The sequence below is a fragment of the Kogia breviceps genome, chromosome 16 (genome assembly GCF_026419965.1).
Source record: "Kogia breviceps isolate mKogBre1 chromosome 16, mKogBre1 haplotype 1, whole genome shotgun sequence".
In the NCBI taxonomy this organism is placed as follows: Eukaryota; Metazoa; Chordata; class Mammalia; order Artiodactyla; family Physeteridae; genus Kogia; species Kogia breviceps.
This window is the reverse complement of record NC_081325.1, coordinates 65,482,744-65,507,189: the sequence shown is the minus strand read 5'-3', so window position 1 is coordinate 65,507,189 and position 24,446 is coordinate 65,482,744. Positions and strand designations below refer to the sequence as shown.

The 24,446-nt window shown below is 43.1% G+C and overlaps 2 protein-coding genes across 8 annotated transcripts in view; one reads left to right on the top strand and one right to left on the bottom strand.

Moving 5' to 3' along the window:
- Positions 1–14,545, top strand: part of UGGT2 (UDP-glucose glycoprotein glucosyltransferase 2) — a 165,891-nt gene extending 151,346 nt beyond the window's left edge. For 2 of the 3 annotated variants that reach the window (XM_059041564.2, XM_067016653.1), the window contains 3 exons: positions 4,115–4,231; positions 8,637–8,763; positions 11,557–14,545. In XM_059041564.2, the coding sequence (XP_058897547.1) occupies positions 4,115–4,231; positions 8,637–8,763; positions 11,557–11,579 (267 nt within the window). In that variant the 3' untranslated portion in view covers positions 11,580–14,545. Of the gene's footprint in view, positions 1–4,114; positions 4,232–5,779; positions 6,039–8,636; positions 8,764–11,556 lie in introns of those variants that run through there. The other variant, XM_067016652.1, reaches the window with a different exon arrangement.
- DNAJC3 (DnaJ heat shock protein family (Hsp40) member C3) overlaps positions 1–24,446 on the bottom strand; it is a 110,402-nt gene that overhangs the window by 4,271 nt on the left and 81,685 nt on the right. Inside the window, exons 10-12 of one of the 5 annotated variants that reach the window (XM_067016655.1) lie at positions 23,606–23,738; positions 22,561–22,709; positions 1,689–1,855 (exon numbers count right to left, since the gene is read on the bottom strand). In XM_067016655.1, coding sequence (XP_066872756.1) covers positions 1,788–1,855; positions 22,561–22,709; positions 23,606–23,738 — 350 coding nt within the window. In that variant the 3' untranslated portion in view covers positions 1,689–1,787. Of the gene's footprint in view, positions 1–1,688; positions 1,856–17,130; positions 21,491–22,560; positions 22,710–23,605; positions 23,739–24,446 lie in introns of those variants that run through there. The other 4 variants (XM_059041566.2, XM_067016658.1, XM_067016654.1 and 1 more) reach the window with 4 other exon arrangements.

Below are 24,446 nucleotides of genomic sequence, written 5' to 3'. Positions count from 1 at the left end.
GAAAAGAGAGAATAATCAAGAATAGAGTGGAAATCAGTGAAATGAAAAAAAAAAACGGAAAAATGGTATGTTTCCATAGGTTTTCTTATGAACCAAAGCTGGCTCTTTGATAAAATTAAGAAAACATAAACCTCTAGCCAGACTGATCAGAAAAAAGATAAAAGACACAAATTACTAATATAGAAATGAGAGACATGACAGCACAATATCTACAGATATTGAAAGAGTAATGAGAAACTATTAAAAACAACTTTATGGTAATAAATTCAACAACTTCGATGAAATGGACAAATTACTTAAAAGACACAAACTACCAAAATGCACTCAAAATGAAGTAGATAACCTGAATAGCCCTATAACAATTGAAGAAATTGAATTTAGTTTAAATCTCCAGGCCCAGATAGCTTCTAAATTCTACCAAACTTATGTGAATTCTACCCAACATTAAAGAAAGAAATAGTATCAATTCTACACAAGCTCTTCCAGAAAATTGGCATCACATTACTTTTGCCATATTCTGTTGTTAGAAGGAAGTCACTAGGTCCAGCCACACTCCAGGAGGAATAATTGCACAAAAGAATGAATACTGGGAGGCACGGATCGCTGGGGGCCGTATCCGAAACCGCCCACCACAAACCCAGATATCTATCAAAATGAGATTGGACAGAAAGATTGTGGCATATTTACTCAACAGTAAAAAGGAATGAATTATTCATACATATGACAGCATTGATGAATCTAAAAACAATTATGCTGATCTAAAGAAGCCAAGCCAAAATATACAAATCATATGATTCTATTTATACAAAATTCTAGAAAATGCAAACCAATCTACATGGACAAAAAGCAGTTCGTGTTTGCCCAGGAACTAACTGGCTTAGGTGAATGTAGAACGGACAGGCAAGAAGGATTGTAAAAAGGCACAAGAACACTTGAGAGGGATGGATATATTCAATGAGCTTGATAGTGATCGTTGTGTCACAGGAATATTTGTATGTAAAACTTATCCAACTGTACCCTTTAAATATGAACAGTGAATGGACTGGCATAAGGTTAGACATATATAGATCAATGGTATAGAACTGAGAGTCCAGAAATAAACCCATGCATCTATGGTCACTGGATTTTTGACAAGCATGCCAGGATAACTTAATGGAGAAAGAATAGCTTTTTCAGCAAAGGTGCCGGAACAACAGCATATCCACATGTAAAAAACAATGGATTGGACCCCTTCCTAACACCATATATAAAAACTAACTCAGAATGGATCAAAGGCCTGAATGTAAGAGGGTAAAGTATAAAACTCCTAGAAAATATTGGTGTACATCTTTATAACTTTGGGTTAGGCAGTGGTTTCGTAGATATGAAACACAAAGTACCAACAACTAAAGAAAAAATAGAACTGCATCAAAATTAAAAACTTTGTGCATTAAAGGACACAAGAAAGTGAAAAGACAAACCACGGAATGGGAGAAAATATTTGCAAATCATATATCTGATTAGAGACTAGTATCCAGAACATATAAAGGACTCATAATTTAATAACAAAAAGAGAACCAATTTTTAAATGCTCAAAGGATTTTGTTTTTGGGTGTGCTGGGTCTTCGTTGCTGCGTGCAGGCTTTCTCTAGTTGTGGCGAGCGGTGGCTTCTCTTGTTGCAGAGCACGGGCTCTAGGTGTATGGGCTTCAGTAGTTGCAGCATGCGGGCTCAGTAGTAGTGGCGTGCAGGCTCAGTAGTTGTGGTACACGGGCTTAGTTGCTCTGCAGCATGTGGGATCTTCCTGGACTAGGGGTCGAACCCGTGTCCCCTGCGTTGGCAGGCAGATTCGTATCCACTGCACCACCAAGGAAGTCCTGCTCAAAGGATTTAAATAGATATTTTTCCAAAGAAAATATACAAATGGCCAATAAATATGTGAAAAGATGCTCAGCATCACTGGTCATTAGGAACTTCAAGTCAAAACTACAATGAGATACCACATCATACTCACTGGGATGGCTATAATAAAAAAGACAGTAAAAGCGTTGGCAAGAATATGGAGAATTTGGAACCATCATACACTGCTGATAGGAACATAAAATAGTAGAGTGTAGTGTATGCATCTGTGTGTTTCGCCAGCCATGTTTAGTTGCATGGAGGCAGGTGCAGAGTTTGGATTTAACCAGGACTATAATTTTGCCAAGTGAATACAACTAAATGCGAGAACGGTAAGACAATAGAGAATATATTCAAGGGATTAAATATAATGATTAACCATGGAAATTAAGGAAGTGGGGGGAGTGAAGACATCATAAAGGACAGTGAAATAGTGATAGGATCAGTTGATTGGAGGTCCCAATGGGGGTCAAAAGATACTGATATCTAAGTACTTGATGGAGTAAGCTGAAAATCGAGAGATTGTCAGAGAGTTGGAGCATGAAATTGAAATTATAGAGGACTTGGCTAGGACATGACCATGGGAGAAAGTGGCTGAGATAAGATGACAGACCAGGTTGTCTAAGGATTTAAAGAATGGATTCCCAGGAAAAGGGTGTTGGAAGAGGGAACAGTTAACTAGCTTTTTTTTTTTTTAATTAATAGACTATTTTTTTAGAGCAGTGTTAGATTTACAGGAAAAAATTGAGCAGAAAATACAAAGATATCTCATATTTCTGGGCTCTCTATTCTGTTCCATTGCTGTATTTGTCTGTTCTTTTGCCATTTCCAATCTCTTAATTACTATAGAATTTATATGAAGACTTCAAATTCGGTAGTATCGATCCTCTGACTTTGTTATTCTTCTTCAACACTGTGTTGGCTATTCTGGGTCTTCTGCCTTTCATATAAACTTGAGAATGAGTTGGTTGATACCCACAAAATAATTTTCTGGGACTTTTATTGGGATTGCATTGAATCTATAAATTGAGTTGGGAAGAATTGACATCTTAACAATATTAAGTCTATCTGTGAACATGAAAAATCTCTCCATTTATATAGATGTTCCTAGATTTCTTTCATCAGAATTTTATAGTTTTCCTCATGTAGAGGAACATATTTTGTTAGATTTTTTTACCTAGGTTTATTTGGGGTTTTTTGTTTTTTTGGTGGGGGGGGGGGTGCTAATGTAAATGATGGTGCGCTTTTAATTTCAAATTCCAATTGTTTGTTGCTATTATATAGCAATTGACCTTTGTATGTTAACCTTGTATCCTGAAACCTTGCTATCATTGCTTATTAGTTCCAGGAGGTTTTTTTTAACTGACTCTTAGGATTTTCTGCATAAACAATCCTGTCATCCTCAAAGAAAGACAGCTTTATTGCTTCCTTTCCAATCTTTATACCGTTTATTTCTTTTTCCTGTCTTGCTGCATTGGCTAGAACTTCCAGTGTGATGATTAATAGGAGTGTTGAGAGAAGCACCCTAAAATTATGAACCTTGGAACTTAGATGGGACAGCTAACACAAGTACTGCTGGTGCCCTCCGGGAGAGAGAGGAAACATGCCCTTTGCTCTGGAATGTAAACAAATATTCTCTGGGAAGGGCTCTGCAACCCCTGGCATATATAAGCAGTTATCTCTGGGAAAGGTGTCTCTAAATCTCTGCCGAGGTCTCTGTCTTTAACTTACTAGGCTCATTTGCCATTTAAACATCCTTTTACCCAGGTGCCAGCAATCTTTGCTTAGAAAGCTCTGAGTATGCAGAAATGTGAAAATATTTGTGGAGCATAGTTTGCTGATAGGGAAGTGAAAAGGCACCTCAGAATCTGGAGAGTGTGGTGTTGAATACATAAACAGTAATAGCAGACACGGTATGAGTGACTGATCCTGGTGTTTCGAGGCAGGTAAGAGGTAGCGAGGGCGTGTGGAACGGTGGGTCTCTGGGCCTCTCTCTGTACCTCAGATGCTGGGGGTGAAGCCCAGGGCAGGTGTGGTCTTTGTTCCAGTGCACAGGTTCGTGCCTGACACAGAACTATTGGGTCAAGTTCAGTATTTAAAGCTTCAAAATATAGACACACCTCAGATGTGCATGGTTTTTTAGGATCTGTTTATAATCTAAGTGACATCTTCAACTTCTTTCACTCTGACTCTAATTTCCATACCTCTGTGTTTAAATCATTCTTTTTTTTCTGTAGGATCTTCCCAATAATATGATTTACCAGGTTGCCATTAAGTCTCTTCCCCAAGACTGGTTGTGGTGTGAAACCTGGTGTGATGATGAATCCAAACAAAGAGCGAAAACAATTGATCTGGTGAGTGTTTGCATTTTCCTTTGTGTAAGCAGATATGGAAATGGTCCCGTAGAGATATTTTCTGTTTTACAAATGGGATGGCACACATAGGGCACCCTGCCGTTCAGTCTGTTATTTACTGTTATATTTACCTAGGTTGGCAAGTATAGGGCTGTGTTGGGGGCCCCCAAGACCACCCCTAGGTTTGATGATTCAATAAGAGGACTCATAGGACTCAGAATCATGGCTGTGAAGATATGACAGTGAGAGAATGCAAAGCAAAATCAGTAAAAGGAAAAGGCGCATGGTGTGAAGTCCAGAGAAAACCAGGTTCAAGCCTCCAAGAGTCCTCTCCCTGTGAAGTTACCCAGGACGACCCTAATTCCTTAAGCTACCAGAAGTACAACAACCCATGTGAAATGTGGTCTATCAGGGACGCTTACCAGAAACCCAATGCCCAGGATTCTTACTGGGGGCCTGGTCACGGCAAGCACCCCCTCTGCCTGGCGCGTGCCAAAATTCCCAACATCCAGAAGGAAGGCGGGTGGTGAGCATAAACCGCCTGTTTGCGCCGTTTAGGCACAGTGAGCCGTTCTGAGCAGGGAACGGTGGGAGCGCTCCTGAAACCCAGGTTCCCAGGTGCCAGCCAAGGGCCGACCTTGCAAGCGCGGGCCTAAGAGTAGCAGTCTCAGGCCTGCTGTGTTCATTCTTTTCTGCACAAGGCCTTTTGAAAGCAAGGCCATGAGCTGGCTGAAATGTTTATGGATTAGCTATCATCTTAACATGTCATCAGTTTAGCCTGCCGATAATTTTCCCAAATAAAGACAACCAAAATAACTCTGTCTAGTTAAATTATCCTATACATGTCTATTTTTCTTCATTATTTTTGAGAAGTTTTTTCTTAGATTTTCATTTTAAGCAGTTTATGCTACACAGTTTAAATCTAGACATGAAATATTTTAAACTAACTTATTATCCAGCTGTCTAGACATTATATTCCAATACTATATATTATCTTTAATAGTACAAGATATTATTCTTTTTCTGACCATATTGTTTTTCTGTGCTAAAAGTATAGAATAATTGTTTACAAGATCTCCACTGAAGAACAGACTGTCAAAATATTAGAACTCATAGTTTTGAACAAATAAGACAGGGCAATAAAATATAGGGCTGTTTTCCCAGGTTATGTATAGAAAGGTATAGAAAGAAAGTAGCATGCCAGAATATTAGATTGCAATCATAGGGGATAGAATGTAGCAGAAACAAGATGGCATTGGTAAGAAGAAAGCGAGGGAAATTTCTAAAGAGAGGTCAAGAACATTACTGAACATAACATAAAATGTTAAGGTTATGTTGTATAAGGTGGTGACTCATATGTTAGTGACATAAGGTCTCCTTGGGATCTTTAGTACTTAAATTAACAGGAGCTACTCTAACAAATTTCCATGGTTTCACATACACCCAGGTTCAGACCTAAGTGGGTGTCCTCTATCAGTGAGTGCCTTCCCTGTACCTCATGACTCAGGGACCAGTCTCCACCCATCTTGTGGCTCCTTCGTCCTCTAGGGTCCTGTCGTCATCTGTGTCCGTCTGGAGCTGATCCATTGGGTGTGGCAGCCACGTGCCACATGCAGCCGTAGAGTACTGAAAATGTTGCCAGCGTAAATTGAGATGTGCCGTAAGGTGTAAAGCACATCGGATTTTGAAGACTCAGTACAATGAAAAGAATGTAAAACTATCTCATTACTAATTTTTATATGGATTCGATTTTGACTGATAACATTTTAGAAATACTGGGTTAAATAAAATATAGTATTAAAACTTATTTCACCCATTCCTTTTACATTTTTATATGTGGCTGCTAGAAAATGTAAAGGTGCCTGTGTGGTTTCCATCATATTTCTATTGGATAGTGTTGATCTGGAGGGAAAGGAGAAAGGAGTGTGGAGAATACATCCTGATCCTACAGGCCTCGGCCCCGTGGTTGTAAGAGGAGCTAAGGATCGTTATTCCTCGATGGGCAGCCACTTCCTCCTATAGCAATAGGTCCACATAGAAGAAGAAGGAGGGGTGACAAATTTTGGTGGACAACATCGTCTCTCCCACAGAAACATTTAAAATAAAAATGGAAGAACGTGCTATTTTTGGTCACCTTCCTGGGGGAAAAAGTTAACAAGAAAAATCCCAAGGAAATGGCCTAATGGAGAGGAAAAAGCATGATTCCTGGTATCGAAGGAGAGGATGAGAGTGTGAATGTCATGATACTATCTCAACTCCCTTTCAATCAAGGTTTCTCAACTGGGGCATTATTTACATCTGGGACCAAGTAATTCCCTGTTGTGGAGGTGGACCTGGGCGCCGTACAGGAGGGCGTTTAGCAGCATCCCTGGCCTCCACCCACTAAGTGGCCGTAGCACCCTCCCCCCCACCCCCACCCCCCCCCCCCCCGTTAACGACAGTCAGAAATACCTCCAGGCCTGTCCACAGCTCCCCTGTGGGGCGTGGTCACCCCACTTAAGAACCGCTGATAGAGATTGTAGTGGGGGGAATTGTAGCATAAACTAAGGACAAACATAGTATTTTTGTTTTAATAGTTTCTGACATAGTTAGAAAATAGTTCCATTGTCTTCTTTATAGAACACATTGCCTGTGAAATTAATTTCTACAAAGAAAATCCTGTTTTCCAGTTACTTCAGAAATATATTAGTTTAGAAAAAAATCCACAATGCAATGAACTGAAAATGTTGGATGAGGAAGGGATTAAGACAGCAGGCTCGGGCTTCCCTGGTGGCGCAGTGGTTAAGAATCCGCCTGCCAATGCAGGGGACACAGGTTCGAGCCCTGGTCTGGGAAGATCCCACATGTCACGGAGCAGCTAAGCCCGTGCACCACAACTACTGAAACTGTGTTCTAGAGCCCACGAGCCACAATTACTGAGCCTGCGAGCCACAACTACTGAGCCTGCGCTGTAGAACCCACCAGCCACAACTACTGAGCCCGCGAGCCACAACTACTGAAGCCCACACGCCTAGAGCCCGTGCTCCGCAACAAGAGAAACCACCGCAGTGAGAGGCCCACGCACCGCAACAAAAAGCCAATGCAGCCATAAATAAATAAATAAATAAGACAACAGGCTCATGGTTCATAACTTAGCTCTCCCATAAGGCATGAAGGATGAAGGGGAAAGCAAGTTGGGACAACTGTAAGAAAATGCCGCGTAGAAGTGAGCTTCAGGACACATTCTTTGTTAATGCTTCGTGAAGAGCAGACAGGATGCTTGTGTAACTTTGTGAAGTTTATGCTCCTCCCGTAGTCTTTCCTGTCTCAGTCAGTGGCATCTCCATTCTTTACGGTGCTCAAGCCAAAGACACGAGGGTCATATTTGATGCCTCTCTTTTCTCACAAGTCACATCCAGCCCATGAGCAAGTCTTGCAGGCGGTACCTTCAAATACATCCAGAGTCAGAACCTTCTTAAACTCCTCCTCTACTTTTTGCCTTTTAACCTTGATTTGATTTCCCAAGAAACTCTATAATAGGACCAACTGCTAATTAAAATTGATCAAATATTAGAGGAACTTTTGGAGATGATCTTGTTTTAATTTCGTCCTTTGCAGATGAAAAAACCTAAGATTCTGCCACTGCCCACACGCCCCGCCGCCACACACACACAGTGTTTAGTGACTAGGTCTTACTACCAGTAAGTGTGGACCATCCAAGTCTTACTACTAGTAAAGATTGGAACCATGAGGACTGAGGATCCAAGTCCATTGTTTTTCCACTGTGCCTATTAAGCAGGCTAGTTCAATATTTTTAAGGTGTGGAGATTTATGAGCTACTCTGAATTTCACAGCTGTCGGTATTTTGACAAATGAGTTCCAGTTAACTGGTTTTTAATATCATAACTGCTAATGAGAACAGAGGCACGTGAAAGAGGATGAATGCTTTTGCCCAAGAAACTCAAGACGTTTCTAAAGGCTGATAAAGAGTTTTGTGTATGGAAAACATAAAGTTTATAAAACCAGGTTTTAGTCTGAAGAAAAGGCAATCAAATATTTATTAATATAGTCTTCTATGTTCTTTTACAGGATGGTCATATAATTGGATGTTTTGTGCAAACATTTTACAGAATTGTTTGACAGACTTCTTATGAACCATCCAAAAGTCTTTAAACAATTTTTGTTTAAAGTTCCGATTGAGGTGTTTGCATTAAACACTTACTGCTTATATAAACTATGATTTGTCATTTCACTTGATCCTTTCTCTATTAAACTAATTCCGGTATTTCAAGTGCTTAGTACCTAGGGCCCTGCTTCTTAAAATATGCATTTTGTTTGCTCTAGTGACATAGCAGTGTCCTCAAGTATTTCCTTTATGTGTCCTCGAACATGGTTTTTTATTAACAAAGCTTTTTTAAACTTTCAGTGCAATAACCCCAAAACAAAAGAACCTAAACTGAAAGCTGCTGCCAGGATTGTCCCAGAATGGGTGGAGTATGATACTGAGATACGACAACTAATAGATCACCTTGAAAACAAGAAGAAAAATGCAAGTAAGTTATTCTGCAGTGGTGTATGAACCATATGTTGCATTAAGTGAAATTAGAATAGATTACAGACTCAGTTCTTAGTGAAGTTATCAAATGATTAGGTCAGAATTTCTTTACCAAAGTCCGTAACGTAACTTGATTACAAATTTCATTTTTATGTGGACTAAGCTCCCAAATTTAAAACATGGATAGAGAATCTATTTCCCCATGGATATAGCTTCAGATCATCACATAGTCAGTATAGTATTAACCTCCTGACATAATGTAAAGGTGCAAAAAATAAAAGAAACATTTGTCTTTAAGACACACTGAATTTCCTAAATATGAAAATCCAAGCCCTGAAGTTTAATAAAAGCCTTATATAGCTAACTAAAATATTACCTCCTGTCTCCTAAATTAATCTGGTACATGGTATAGGTTTCCCCATGAAAAGTTGGTTCCTGGATCTAGTAGCCTTAGTCATGAGTAGAGGGTGATTTGGATTAATTTGTTTCCATTTCTTAGATTTAAAAAACTGAAAAAAAAAAAAAGTAAAATAAAAAACTGAGGAAATATCACGCCGAGGAAATATCCATTGATTCTTAGTTTAATAAGTGTTTTTATCAAAATGGGTTGTATTTTATCAACTGCCTCTTCAAAAGTGGAGGTTACTATATGGCTTTTTTACTTGGATATATTGGTATGATAAACTATATTAAAAGATTTTCTAATATTGAATCATTATTCCTAATCCTGAATCATCCTTGTATTCCTAGAATAAATTCTACTTGGTCATGACCTATTATTCCTTTTTTTTCCATTTTTTTAAATGAGATACAGTTGACATATAACACTATATTAGCTCCAGTTGTACAACATAATGATTTAATACTTGTAAATATTGCAAAATAATCACCACAATAAGGTTAATTAACATTCATTACCATACATAGTTAAGAAGTTTTTTTCTTGTGGTAAGAACTTTTAAGATCTCTCTTAGCAACTTTCAGGTATACTAAACAGTGTTATTAACTTCTGTCACTATGCTGCACATTACATCCCTATGACTAATTTATTTTATAACTGGAAGTTGGTACCTTTTAACCCCCTTCACCCATTTCATCCATCCTCCATCCCCGCCTCTGGCAACCACCAACCTGTCCTCTGTTGCTGTTAGCTTGGTTGGTTGCTTTTGTTTTTGTTTTTAGGTTCCACGTAAAAGTGATATCTTATGGCATTTGTCCTTCTTTGTGTGACTGAATTCCCTTAGTGTAATACTCTCAAGGTCCATCTATGGTATCACATATGACAGGACTTCCTTCTTTTTATGGCTGAATAATATTTCAGTGTGTGTGTACCACATTTTCTTTATCCATTCATTTACTGATGGATGCTTAGCTTGCTTCCATATCTTGGCTATTGTAAATAATGCTGCAGTGAACATGGAAGTACATATATCTTTTTGAATTGGGGGTTTTTTTGTTTGTTTTCTTCAGGTAAATACTCAAAAGTGCAATTGCTGGATCATATGGCAGTTCAATTTTTAATTTTGTGAGGAACCATCACATTGATTTCCATAGTGGCTGCACCAATTTACATTTCCACCCACAGTGTACAGGGGTTCCCTTTTATCCACATTCCTTGCCAACACTTATGTTATTTTTTGTCTTTTTGATAGTGGACATTCTAACAGGTATGAGGTGATATCCTGTGGTTTTGATTTGCATTTCCCTAATTATTAGTGACATTGGAACCTTTTCATACCTGTTGGCTATCTGTATATTTTCTTTAGAAAAATATCTATTCAGATCCTTTGCCCAGTTTTTAATCAGATTGTTTGTTTTTCTGCTATTGAGTTTTAGGAGTTCTATATAAATTTTGGATAATAACCCCTTAACAGATATATAATTTACAAATATTTTCTACCCTTTCATAGGTTGCCTTTTTATTTTTGGTGGTTTCCCACCAAAAAAAGCTGTGCAGCTTTTTAATTTGATGTAATCCCATTTATTTACTTTAGCTTTTGTTGCCTTTGCTTTTGATGTCAAATCCAAAAAATCATTGCCTAGACCAGTGTCAGGGAGGTCATCACCTATGTTTTCTTCTAGGGGTTTTATGGTTTCAGGTCTTCTATTCAAATTTTTAATCCATTTTGAGTTAACTTTTGTACATGGTGGAAGACAGCAGTCAAGTTTTATTCTTTTGCATGTGGCTGTACAGTTTTTTCAGCACCATTTATTGAAGAAACTGTCCTTTTCCCATTGCATGTTCTTGGCTCCTTTGTCATAAACTAATATATATATATTACATGTTTATATATATATGTTTATTTCTGGGCTCCCTATTCTGTTCCATTGATCTATTTGTCTCTTTTTATGCCAGTACCACACTGCTTTGATTACTGTGAGGACCATATATGTCTTCTGCTTTTTGTTGTTCCATTACATTAATAACGGGATGCTTTGTACCTGGTGAGTAGTCTGTTAGTCCTGTCCAAGGCATCTATTGCCAGGCAGAGAGCTATAGGTCCTGAAGGTAACAAAGGTAAATGAGGTGTGGTCCTTGTTCCCATAGACTCATGGGAACTCGCCTCTAGGTGGGTAAAGAGGCAAGTAGTTTTGATACAATGTAATAGAGACCATAACATACAAAGAGCTATTCTTATGGCACATAATGAAGCAAGTAGGTACTAAACTAACAAGAGGTTCCTCAGGGAGCGCCTATGCTTTTTATTATATTAATTCATTACCTCAGTCAGGTTTAAGCTAATGTGATGTTTGAGATTTCAGGAGCTAAATAAACTTTCCTCCCCTACAGCTTTGACACACGATGAACTCTAGCGCGGGCCTGTGTAAGAAGATGAGAAAGTATGACGAGAAATCTGCCACCTGCTGGGGAAACGTGGAACTACTGCTAAGACTTTTGCAAGTTTCATTAAGGATCAGTGACATATTCTTCAATTTAAATTAATTATTTAAAAATACATGTGTTTAATGTATTGAATAAGTTTAAGTTATATAAGAAATGACCACTGAGTATTTAAAACTAGATTTTTCCTCTTTCCTGATTGCTTAAAACACTGTGTTTTCACCAGTTAAAGTGATAATTTTGCCAGATAACCAAGTAGAAGAACATATCTGACTAGCTGGTCCACATGGGGAATTAGCAAACCATCTACGTGTTTGGATATTCCAGCTCTATGTGCGTCCATATTTCTTCATTCAGAAGATGCTTTTAAATTAGAGAAATCTATTTTGTGTTTTTTCTTCTGAGAAAGAAGGAGGACTCATGGTTATCTCCGAATAATTTTTTTTTTTTAAGTAAGCCTATTTATACCTTAACTGTTGTTTTAAAATGGAAGTAGTGTCACACTGTAATTATTTATTTTATCTTAAACCATATGATATTTTAATCCTATGCAGTATTTGTATTTTTTAATGTTTTTAATTTTTATTTCATAAAATGATATTCATGGGCTTATGGGGTATATATGTATTCTTTTAAAAAAAGAACTGGCTAGTTTTGTAGAAACTTAGTTAAGAGTGTAAACAGTTTGTTTTCCTGTTTTATATTAATAATAGATGAATAGGAATAGTAAATGTTCAAAAACTATCCAACTATTCTAGAATCATAGGATCTTGGGACTGGAGAAGACCTCAGTGTCATTTGGACCCTGTCCCCTGAAGAAGCTGATGGACTAGGGCCGAGGTGAGCGTGGGAAATCATGATTGTCTAACAAGCTCTCCACATGACTCCGGTGATAAGTGAGGTTTGAGGAACAGCCCCCCTTACAAGGCCCTGCCAGGTGGACCCTCAAGCCATCTTGGAACCTTCCAGGGCCACACGGAACTGTGTGCCTCTGGAGACTGGCTGGTCCATCTTTGGACAGCTCCGTACAGAGTCCCACAGTGAGCCCGAAGCGGTCTGCTGGCGGTCTCCACTCTTGCTCTTTGAGCTCTTCTGAACGAATGTAACCCTTCCCTGTTGGAAGGCACAGCCCATAGAGTATTTGAAAATAACTGCTTCGCCCCCAGCAGCTTCGTGCTTCCTAAGAAGAGACCCCAGGACCTCTCCCTCTCCCTGTCACCTTCCCTTTGTTACTTGTCTGTGCTTTTGCCTGTGCTAAAACGGAGTGCTCCAGGTTTGGCCTGGAGTGGAAGTAGATTATTCCTGCGGGTTCCCAGGGTCCTAAGGGACGCTGTCAAAGGCTTGAGTGGCAACTTGGCCTGGGGTGGGGTCTCCGGCTCCCTCCTCTTTGGAGCCAGGGCTTGGTGAGAGGTAAGAGTCTCTGTAAGCTTCTGGCTCAGGCCACATGCTCCAACCCAGCTACCTCAGGTCTGCTGTGGTGCTTTAGGCAGAAGCCCCAGCTGATTGTGAGACGGCACTTCACTAGGTGATGGCACCTGAGTTCCACACTTACTACTAGCTCCCCTCGCCAATGTGCTAGATTCTGTACTTCACAGAATATACGCTAAAACTGCAGAATAATGTAGTTTGTAGCTTGTGATTTGAGTGGCTAAATTTACATGTCTCATTTCCAGATGAATGATACCTTATATCTAAAAATCCAGACTTTTAAGTATTTCTTTACAGGGAGATTCGTTTACAAAATGGTTCATTTTTACGTCAAGTGCACGTGGAGCGCAGCGCCATACCGAGCTCTCTCCTCCTCGGGGACGTGCTAGGGGAAGTGGACCGCAGCCCACGCTGGAGCGCAGGGCCAGCACCCGCCGAGAAGGCCGCCGGCTCCACCGCCCTGAGGGTGCTGCAAGGTAGCCGAGGCCTTCCACATACATATTCCTGATCCTGAATTCTGGCGTTCAGGTGCAGGCCCTATAGCAAATTTTAACAAAAGTCAAATCCTAGGAGAGAGCAAAGACAAACGGTATTTCCCATTTTGAGAAGTTACAGTCCGATTCTCCTTCCTCCTTCTCAGAGGAAGGTTGGAACACAGCATATCCGAGAATTAGGAGATTTTGAGTTTTAACCATGAAAAGACATTTAAGTTTGGGTATAAGGTAAACCCAGAATATACGACTGAAGACAGCCCGAGGCCGTCATGCCTCCCAGATGCTTTGGTCCAAGTGGTTAGATGTTGGCAGTGCCCGTCCTTCGGGCACTCGAGTTATCCTCAAGTTCAGGGGACAGTGAAGCTCCTAGAGGGAGAGAACAGAATACTTCCGGGAAGCACCACAGGCCATCAGCCTGGGCTTACAGACAAAAGCAGGCTTTTCTTTAATAGTAAAAATGTAGTTTGACCCAAACGGGAGCCTGCCCAAAGCAACGGCTGCTCCTGTGGGTCAGGTCCAGCGCCTGGGAGGCGACCAGACAGACAGTTGCTACCCCCCAGACGAAGGTCCAAGTGACTAGTGTTCAAGGCAACAGGTATATGTCAGGTCAGACTATCCGTCAGTAACTGAAGCATGGCTAAGAGAATTTTCTTCTCGGAGATACAGCAGCAGAGAAGTTGGTGGCGTTTAACTTCCCACTGGAACCCGAGACTGTTCGTCGAAGGGCTCTGACGTATGTCTCAGATCCCTGGTTCAGAGATCAAGCGAAAAGTGCTAACAGATCCAGGCTCAGTGCCACGAAGTGTCAGTCACTTCCCGGCCCGTCTTGCCCACTTCTGTTCAGCAGACTTAAGGGGGTCCTTCTTCTTCCAAAGAACCAATCGATTTTAAGATCTTACTTTTGGCGGCAAAGTGAGGGAGGTGAGGCACGAAGGTTCAGGACTTTGGTGGCGAGCGTGCAAACGGGCAGCTCTGTGACGGCGCCCCACCCTGTGACCACTCAAAACCTAAGTCGAAGTGTTAGGTAGTGGGACAGCTGTTCCCCACTTTGCTGTTTATTAGCCCAGCTTATCAAATACAAAATTCTGTCTTCTGAGTGAAGTCTCTTTACTCAGAACCTACTGTTAACAGCTTCGTTTACAGACTCCGGATTTGGAGAATAACCTTGTCCCCTACAGTTCATAATTACTTGAATTTAAGTGTATTTCACTCGTGGTCCTGCCCAGCTATGTAAGGTTTGCATCCTGTGTGATTTCACTTTAAAATCAAAGGTCTTGATTACAAGTGAAGGACGAAAGGGTATTCAGATTCTAAAAGACTGGTTCAAAACCAAAAGATTTGAATGACACAGGCTCCAGGTGGCCCAGTGTTTAAAATCTGGGGCCAAGTCAGAGAGGGAGCAATTTTGGTACTAGCCTTGTTGAGTAAGATGAGTTGCGAAGTAAAGATAAGCAGTCGTACGGTGGAGTATCTAATCTAGTCCAGAGCAACATGTGCTCACACTCCCCGATAAGCAGAAGTTAGCGCACCCACCACTGGTGTGTGGGCTTTGCTTTGTTTTCCCCCAGTCTGCTTCCACCAGGAAAATGTTTCCAGTTGGGTCCGAAGGCCAGTAATCTAGGTCTTCCTAACCTGAACAAATCCGACAAATCTTTAAGCACCTACGGTGCGCCGGGCTGTCCTTCTGAAGTTACTAGGCGGGTATGAGTGGCTTTCGCTAACTATCCCAGTGAGAATGCTGAGCAGGGACAGTGTCAGGACGGCGCGAGAAAGTGACATTCAGGATGCAGAGTGAAGTAGGAGGAAGCGCACGCGGGGCCCAGACCGGCAAGGGGGTAGTTTTGTTCCTTTGAGGACGAGGAGGAGAGGAGGGGGTGGGGAGGTTGGAGCCAGGGGCACAAGGTGGCATAGGGGCGTTTGTCAAGTACGTGGAGAGCTTTGGTGATCTGACCCTGAAGTGCAGTGAAGGGCTCTAACATTCATCAGTGTTAATCCAGAATCTCTCCGGGGGTATTTCTATGCCTGTATTGTTTCCTAATAGTTACATTTATTCATGACATCATTCCTGACTCTATCGGGTGACAGCTCTGGGATAAAGACAAACAAACAGCCTTATTGGGGACCTGATGATGTGATTTTTCTTCATCGCACAGTGACAAAACTCCCCTGGCCTAAGGCCACGTTGTGCGGAGCAGTCACTGCATGTTGAGCTGCCAAGAGGAAGAGAAGGTAGCTCGCTTGCACGAAAATCGTGCCGCTGTAGAATGAGGTCTTTCCACGTGTATGAGGTTTCAGTAACCTGCAGCAACAAAAGCACCAACACTGCAGGAAATGCAACATCGCAGCCGGAGGTACGTGTGAAGCAGTATTAACAAAAGCCTAAGAAAACTGTAATACAGTGAAGGATTGTTAGAAGAGTTACCTACCCTTCGCTATCTTTAAAGAACCTTGCACAGAAAAATCACATCCATTGAGGGCAACCAGTCTTTTAAAAAAATCCATTACATAGATAAATACATACATACAAACTTCTATTCTTATAGAAATCTCCTGTGAGAGCAGGGAAACACGCAAATAACACAGACTTAAACCGCCAAGAAACGCTGCAAGCAGTGGTTTCTCCTCCGTGCTCTTTCACAACGTTCAAGTCCAGTTTCCTCAGGAGGACCTTGGACTCCTGCCAGCGCCCCTTCCAAGTGCAGCTGCTCGGTCCCTCGTGGTATCAGGACTGGAGGAGACGCTTCTCCCAGTAGGCTGCCCTTAGTGCAGGCTGGAAATGCATTCAAAACAAGACTGCAGCCTCGGAGTTGTCACCTGGAGGCCTCCTCCTCGTTAGAAACTGAATCCTAGTGTCGGGCGGTGACAGATGACTGTGCATCGCATGCTCACCTGTTGATCTCCAAGGAAGGACTGACTCGGTGGATAGAGGTTTGCGGAGTTCAGGGTCTCTGGGGTGTGACCTATATGCCTTAAGATGGAAGTGACTGGATTTCTTGGGCGTGACGGTGGGAGGGGGAGGGGACCGGGGCTTACAACCCCTGAGGGGCTGGTAGACTCGACTCTTCCCTCCTGTGCTCTCCCCTCCCTCCTGTGTGCAGGCACTTGCAGTATCTTCCGACGAAGGCTGATTGATGATGTGTTGCTAAGGTAGGTATCATGATTATTAAGAATGTGGAAACTGCTTTCTGGGAAAGTCCTCTAAGTATTCTAGCTGTCCTGTAGTTTTAGGACATGCAGAATATGCAAAGAAAGCTCCTTTTCTTTCTTTGTAGTTGGAGATCTAACTGAGATAAGCTGCAGCGTCCCCACCACCCCTTCCAGAACTTTAACAGAAATGTGTGTGTTACGATAAAAAGGGCAAGTCCTCAGAGCCAACCTAAGTGTTAGATTTTAATGGTACCGAAAGTGAAGAACCGGCCACCTGTTAGGGCCTCACTGTCCTAGGACCTCGGGGCGCTGGGTTACGAGACCAATCATTTCTGCTTTTTGCGCTCTTTCCTGCGGCTCGTGTCAAGCAGGAGCCCTCTGTCACCTCGGTAGCTGATTACGTGTAAAGCAAAGTTGGAAAACAGACTTCTCCAAAAGACTGAAAGCAAAGTACTCATTTGACCATAAATATTTTTATTAAATGTGAAAATACACGGGCATAAAAATAGTACCCATATTTGTAGACATGTCTGAGACCCATTTCAGTTAATGTTCGGTGTTGTTTTTATTAAGACACTAAATCGAGATGGATTAGGTTACTTCGTCTTGTCTCATTCAAACCAACAGGGCTAGGAGTAACAGCCTAACTTATCAGACGTCTCCAGTTTTCCCTGCCCTGTGCTCTGCTTTCCACTGCACGGAAGAGGGTCAACCACAGAGGCGTGAAACAAAGTCTGTTTACTATACACAAAGCCACGCGGTGGCTAATTTTACTCTTAAATCATTCAGCAAATGAGATCATTAAACAAAATTAATTATCCCCACCTATTAACATCATTTGCAATTACAGAATAAACTCTGCTACTAACAAAAAAGGAATGATCTGATTTAGAATAACTTGGGAAATCGGCATTTGCCTTCCTCCTTCCTTTACAAACATGGAAAAGTCAACTCCCTTCAGCGCAGCTGCGTGAGTTCCTCGAGGTTCACCGCTGGTGCGCACCCGATGAGAGCTCCACGCAGGGCCTCCCACCGCCGCCCCGTCCCTCGAAGGAGGCACAAGCCGCACTGAGGAGACATTTTTAACTAAGCATCTTGTGCCCGCCCTTCATGGTAAATGTCACAACTTCTGACCAATTTCGTGCTTTAAAGGTGAAATCTTTCATTTTCCACCATGAGTAGAAAATGGTGCCAACTTAAAACTGCGATTATTGTAGCTTTTTTCCTTCATACTTGGTTATCAGTAGTACTTTTCTCTTAAGCTGTGGGTAGTTTTTACATTCCATTATCAGAGTCCCAAAAAGTTCTGTGTTCATACTGATACTTCAACTTTTCATACCGCCTAAAGAGAAAAATGTTTTTAAATTAGTTTTGTTACATCCGATTCACATTAGTAAACCATTGAAGTCGTTTTCCAGTTTTCATTTATCCATGTTAAGAAAGCACAAACTTCCAGAAGTGGCCATTAATTTATCCTCTCTTTTTAGAACTTTTTCAGGTTTATGGGCCGAGGCGCTGAATACTTGTTGCTGTGGAAAAATATCCGCTGACGGGCCAGCGGTACCTCCCTTCCGGCGCTCGCCGAAAACGGAGGGAGGAGATTAACGGGGACCGTAACACAGCCAAGGCTGGGCGCGCCGCCCATCTGGCTTTTCCCCCCGCGCCTGCGGGAGCGGCGAGCACCTCCGCCGTCAGGCTGCCGGGACGGACGAGCGTCCCTCTGCAAGAAGCGAGCAGCGCCCACCTGCCCGATCACGCGGACGCCAGAAGACGGCTGATGACCCTCCCGGCTGGAACTGAAAGGTCGTCATTTTCTTCATTAATTAGCAAAACAACAGAGCCCAGAGAATTTCTTCTCTTCATGGCGTTGGCGCTGGGCACCGTACTTGCTTCTCCCCCTCTTCCCTGAAAACAAGTAACTGCACATTTCCACTACGATGACTGAAGTCAGTCTATGGTAAGGCTTTAGGAACAGGATTTATAGTTATTACAGGTGGAGAAAAAAGTGAAGCAAACAGCCCTCTCGGCGGTGAGGTGGCAGTCGGCGAGGTGACAGGTGCCCAGGACGTGTGGCCCGCCTCCAGCCCTCCGGACTCCTTCCGGCTCCTCCTTGCTGGCAGCCTTGCATCGTCTCCTCGGATAGAACGGCAAGTGGTTTGGTATTTCCCTCGTTCTGATTCTGTGTGAAAACTCTTTCTTGTAAAAGTAGGTAGAGGCCATTGCTAGATTTCAAGAGTTCACAGTGACGTCATATATGAAAGAACCAGATTGAAAAAAAAAGTTGCTGATGTAGCTAATGAAGTAACAAGATTAAAGAATAAACAAAAATGAATTTCCCTTGTAAATTATTTTCACACTGACTTGCATTTTGAGACATTAAAACAAAATGAGACCTGCAGGCCGTTTGCTAGTGTTCAAAATGCAATCTTAAGTTTATTGGTAAGAAACAAACTTCTAAGTAGATGTAGAAAGCACTCACGTGTTTTGTTCATCTCAACTATATGTTTTGTCTCAGTTTAAGCAACTTTTTTCCACGCGTGTTTCAGGATGACTGTAGAAGAAAATGATTTGTGCTTGGCTGGCTGTTGTGTGTATTAGCAGTCAGGACGGTCCCCGCAACTCAAAAGAAAATACTTGATTTCCTAAAAACAATAATATATTAAGCCTATCCTGCTTAAATTGCTTCAGAATGCTCTGAGGCAGAACCAAAAACCTTTCCAGAATGTAACAATTTTTATCTAAAGTAATTCTCTTAGATTTTAAATGCAGCATCATAATTCCATAAATATTTCGTGTTCTTGATTAAAGTAACACTCTTTTTTTTTTTTAGGGAAAAAAGTATCCAGTATATAAAGACTGAATAGTTCATTTCTCATAAGAAGAAGGTATCCCAAGAAGAGATGCTATCTTGATAGCGGACATACAGCTGGAGCTGACTAGATCTGTAAACCTGTTTTTTGTTGTTTTGTTGTTGTTGTTTTCTGGCAGAGAACATCCAGAGGCATCAAGGTCTGAAAAAGGGGCAGGCCTGCTATTTGACGCACACCTCAAAACAGTCCCACACGAGCACCCGCGGGCCAGGTCGGCCAGGACCTAAGAGGTACTGTTGGCTGTATCTACTAAAAGTGGGAAACATGGCGTTCTGTTTGTTTATATTGACCGAGCGACTTTACATTTCTAAGCCAATCCTGTTACAGGAAATGCTGTTTAATCCACAACTTCAGTTGTTAAAGTATTTCATTCTGCACTACGGCATTATTATTTTAAATACCACTGCTATATCATCTGAACCTATTTTACATATTACTTTTTAACGTCTCTTGTGTTTCATATTAAAAGGGCCAGTAGGATTTACAATTAATTCGATTGCAGTGATTTTCAGTTTTCCCCTGCAGGTACTGAACCAAAGAACATACGTGCTTAACGTCAGTCCAGATCTAACCCTGGCTCCAGCGACCATCGTTCGGCAGCAGGTTTTCTGAAAGACAGGCTCTGCCCGCCTTCGATGACAGCCGCACTCATGCTCGTAGAGACGGGAAATGTAACATATTTACAAATGACCGGACTGACCCGAATCGAAGCAAAGTCGTCCCTAAGAACATACAGCTCAGAACGCTCGTTCCTCGGGGGGAATCCTGACCCCACAGCTCCTCCTCGTAAATGCAGGCACCGACACGTAAGCAAGGATGTGAAGAAAAGAATTTCCACGTGCTCCAGCGTAGAAAAATACAAACTCTGCGCGCCCGTCTCCGACTCCTTCGTCCAGGCGTTCACAGCCGAGACACAGGCTGCTGCGCCGGACGCAGAACCGTCCCCCTGCCTCCCTGCCTTCGCAAACCCATCACCCTCAAGTCTAAAACGGGGAAGAACAGCTATTTCCTATGAAAACAACTCTTTGGTCGTGGACAAACTGAAAGACTGAAATTTTTTTTTCATTAAGATCCTGGAAGAAGGTTTTTTTGTTTTTAATCTTTAAAAAATGAAGAGCAGAAAAACAGTTGGTTTAATTGAAGTGGAATTTAAATCTAAACGGTCCGCCTGAGCTGAAGGGATTGAACCCTTGCCATGAGTTCCAGCTTCTGTGGAAAGGGTTGCCGCCCCCTCCCTGTTGGCTTTCTGCATCCAGGGGGTCTTCTCCGTCGTCAAACTTCTTCCTCATCTCTGTAAGAGAAACCAGCGAGCTAAGAGCCAGGCGCTGCCTGAGGTGTGGGCTGAGGCGGGCTCTGAGGACCACAGCCCTCGGTCACCCAGACACTCGGGACCGACGGACGCTCAAATCCAGCCCCCCTCTCCCCCCCAGATCCCAGACTCGGTTTCAGGAGAAACCAGTCATGGAGAAGGCGGTGAGGTTCAGGGTTGAAAGTGGATATTCGTGCAAGTTCAGACCCCCCTAAATCTTCTCTCCTCGCAAGAAGCTACCCAAGGAAATTCTTCTCTGGGAAAGCCGAGGAACTGCAGGGAATGAGACCTCAAAGTCACGCACGCTCTTCTGCTCCAACGGCCGAGTTCACCGTCCTATGACCCCAAGCATCAAGTCAGCCAGGCGAACCTCGTCAACCCATGAAGCGCCTGGGGCCTCACTACTCAGTCGAAGCGGAAGGAAGGCTCCCCAGACCTGAGGGAGGGAGGCGCCCTATCGTGCAGGCCAGGAGGCCACCCCCACTGCTGTGCGCGTCAGTCCGGAGCGAAGTCCGTGATGAGACGGAGGCCGGTGCAGACACGTGGGAGAAAGGGACAGTGCGGGCAGCGGACGAGCAAGCTAAGCGCCTCAGGGACCAGGAAGAGCTCTATCATCTTGACGGTAAGGACAGGGGCTGAGAAAAAGGCACGGCACAGAGGACAGAAAAGAACGCCTAGTGATCGAGAGTGCAGCTCTCTCCTCGATGCACACCGCTCTGCCCGTAGGCGCCCTGCTCCCCTCAGGGCTCAGCCCCAGAGCGCCTCGCCGGCCCGCTGCCCACGCGGAGAGGACAGAGCCCTCCGCAGGCGTCGGCGTGTGCAGAACCACAGCACCACCAGTGTGCACCCTCCTCGACTCTCGTTAAGTGACTCCTCCCTCTCTCACGAGATTACTTTCAATTCCACAGCATAAGTAGTTCAGAAACTTGTGATTTCCTTCTATTTTGTTAAATTTTTCTATAGCTCGAGTCAGAGTTTCTGCTGCCACTGACATGAAAAGCCACAAAAAAGCAGTAGGTGGTAGCTTAACATGCGACTCCCCCTGGAAATGTCAAAGCAGTGCTCGGTATTACCTAATTTCTGAAACCGTCTCCCTCTTATTTTCCAGGTCATTTTAGCTTATGGCGAAATCACATTTATATCAACCAGTAAATCGAATGACCATTAGAGTTAGAGCACGATTCCTGGGGCGCCCCTCTCAGAGGGCAGGGCAGGCCCCGGGCTGGCCATGTGCCCCTGTCCCGCCACTGCACATTCCTGCCTGGCAGCCCGTCGCCCTAATCAGGCTCCCGTAAGTCTGGTATAAACATTCCCACTGATCCGCGAAGCTGGAAGGGATGAACCTAAGCGGATCCCTCTTGTTGTACTTGCATATCAGGTGAAACAACCTGAGGCCCAGAAAAGTTCTAGGAACTTATTGAAAGAGAGAGAAGAGTCACTCTCAGGCTTTGTGACTCCACACTTGGTGGCGTCTCCACTGCGCTGTGCACGTGAGGGTCCCTAGAGTCTGACAAGGGCAGGCATGAAAATGGGCGTCAGGGACCATCGCCAGCTCCCGAGGTCAGCCCCAGGGGGCCCACCCACCACGCGCCCCACCGTCCACTCCTGACACGGCCGCTAAGACGGGCAGAGGAATAGAGCTAAGAAGTCGCCGGTCACTGACTCGGCCATTTCAAGAGAACAGAAACATTACAGCAAACAATACCTGGATCGGAGAGGACTTCTTTAGCAGCTGCTATGTCAATGAACTTTTTCTCAGCTTTTTTCTTTTCTTCTTCATTCTGGAAGTTATCTGGGTGCCACTGCATTGCTAATTTTCGGTATGCTTTAATGATTTCTTGTTTTTTGGCATTTCTGAAGGGTGGTAAAGTTAATTCATAACCATTAGTTAAGAAGTATCCAACATACTGCCAGGAGGAGCTAAGAGGGACAGTCGGGAAGACCCCGCTGAGCGATCGGCGGCCTGGCTTTCTGAGCACCGCCATCCTGACCCCTGAGCGCCTTCCCCAGCGCTCCGCACCGCCCTCACGGTCGCCAGCCTTCCCGGAATGCTTGCTCCCTGATGTCAGAACCTCACCAGGAACAAATGAAAGTACTCCTGAGCTGTACGACGATTCTCCCTCAAGAAGACCGCATTGATGCATTTTTAAACTTTCTAAATTTCCCGACTACCATGATTCGATTCTTGGCATTAAAAGCGACACGACTCTTTGAAGCCCACTTTGTATTTTGCTCCTGGGTTAGCGTACTCAAAAAGAACAAAGTTTCAGACTGTTGACTGAAAGATTGACGGTTCCCCTGCTCAGGGAAGGTGGGTCTAATATAAAAGCAGGTATCGAGTAAATTACATTCTCCCTGTGCCTGCAAGTTCATTCTGAAAGTGCCACTTTATTTTTAGGCCTAGAGAAGTTTTCTTTTCCCCAACCCCTCTCCCTCCTGTCCCCACCAAAAGAAAGCTCACTCCCACCTCTTTGCCCTTCTTAAAAAATCTAGGCCCGGGACCTATTCACGCCATAGTGTCCTTTCTTTGTCGCCAACTACTAACCGTCCATCATTGCATGACTAGTCTCTATCAAAGAAATTTATCTGTAATATATTCAAACAGCTTTATGATGTTCAAGATCGTTAGGGTTTAATCTATGACTGAAATTACCTAAGAAAAGGAAATGAATCAGAGGGAAAAAAGAGCAACAACTAGCTTTAAAACAGTTGATTAAAAATAACAATGTGAATTTTAAATTTATATTCACCTTTTTACTCCCAAGATTTTATAATAATCTCGTTTCTGCGACTGTTTGAGTAGCCTCTGTGCTTTCTCTAGACCTTCTCGAATCTGCTGGTCATTCTCATTGTGTTCCTGAGCAGTTTCATAGTCCTGAATAGCTGTCAAAATATGTTGAAGACAGTGCTGTTACAAGGAATTAAATGTCTCTGACCTTTACATACCCTGCAAATGTGATTAGACTAAAGTCACCATCCTCAGCCCCTTCCTCTGCCGTTAGTAAGAGCCTAAGAAGTGATATCACCTTAATAATTTTGTTCAAAACCACGAAAGGCATAACTAAGGCTGAATCAGGTGGCCTACTGCTCCCGTTCAGTAGAAGCCACGCTGCTTGTTTACCTGCCCACCCTCGCACATGACCTTCCCCGCAACGGTAAGGTGTCTTAAATCAGCACTTTATGCAAAGCAATGAAGTGCCTGTCGCCCAGGAAAACAAGACAGCAGCCAAGAGAAGCTTCCTGGGCAGAAGCTTCACGGCTCCGAGGGAGGAGAGGCGCTATGGGGCCGCGGCTCAGAGACCTGCAGAAACCACCAGCAGTCAGAGGGACCAGTTCACCCACAGGTTTCAACACAAACTGTTACAAACCTGATTATTTTTTTTTTAAGTATCAATCAAAACAGAAAGACACATACAGTCCTGGTACGGGAAGTCTGATGACAATTCACGCGGCAGCTTTCTTGTCGCATTATTCTAAACCGTTAGAAGATACAAGGCCGCTGGATATCTAACGGCATGCAGAGCAGAGGCCTCTCCTCAGAAGGACCTGCGGGCACGCCCGGCCCCTGGCTGGCGACTGGCAAGCCGGGTT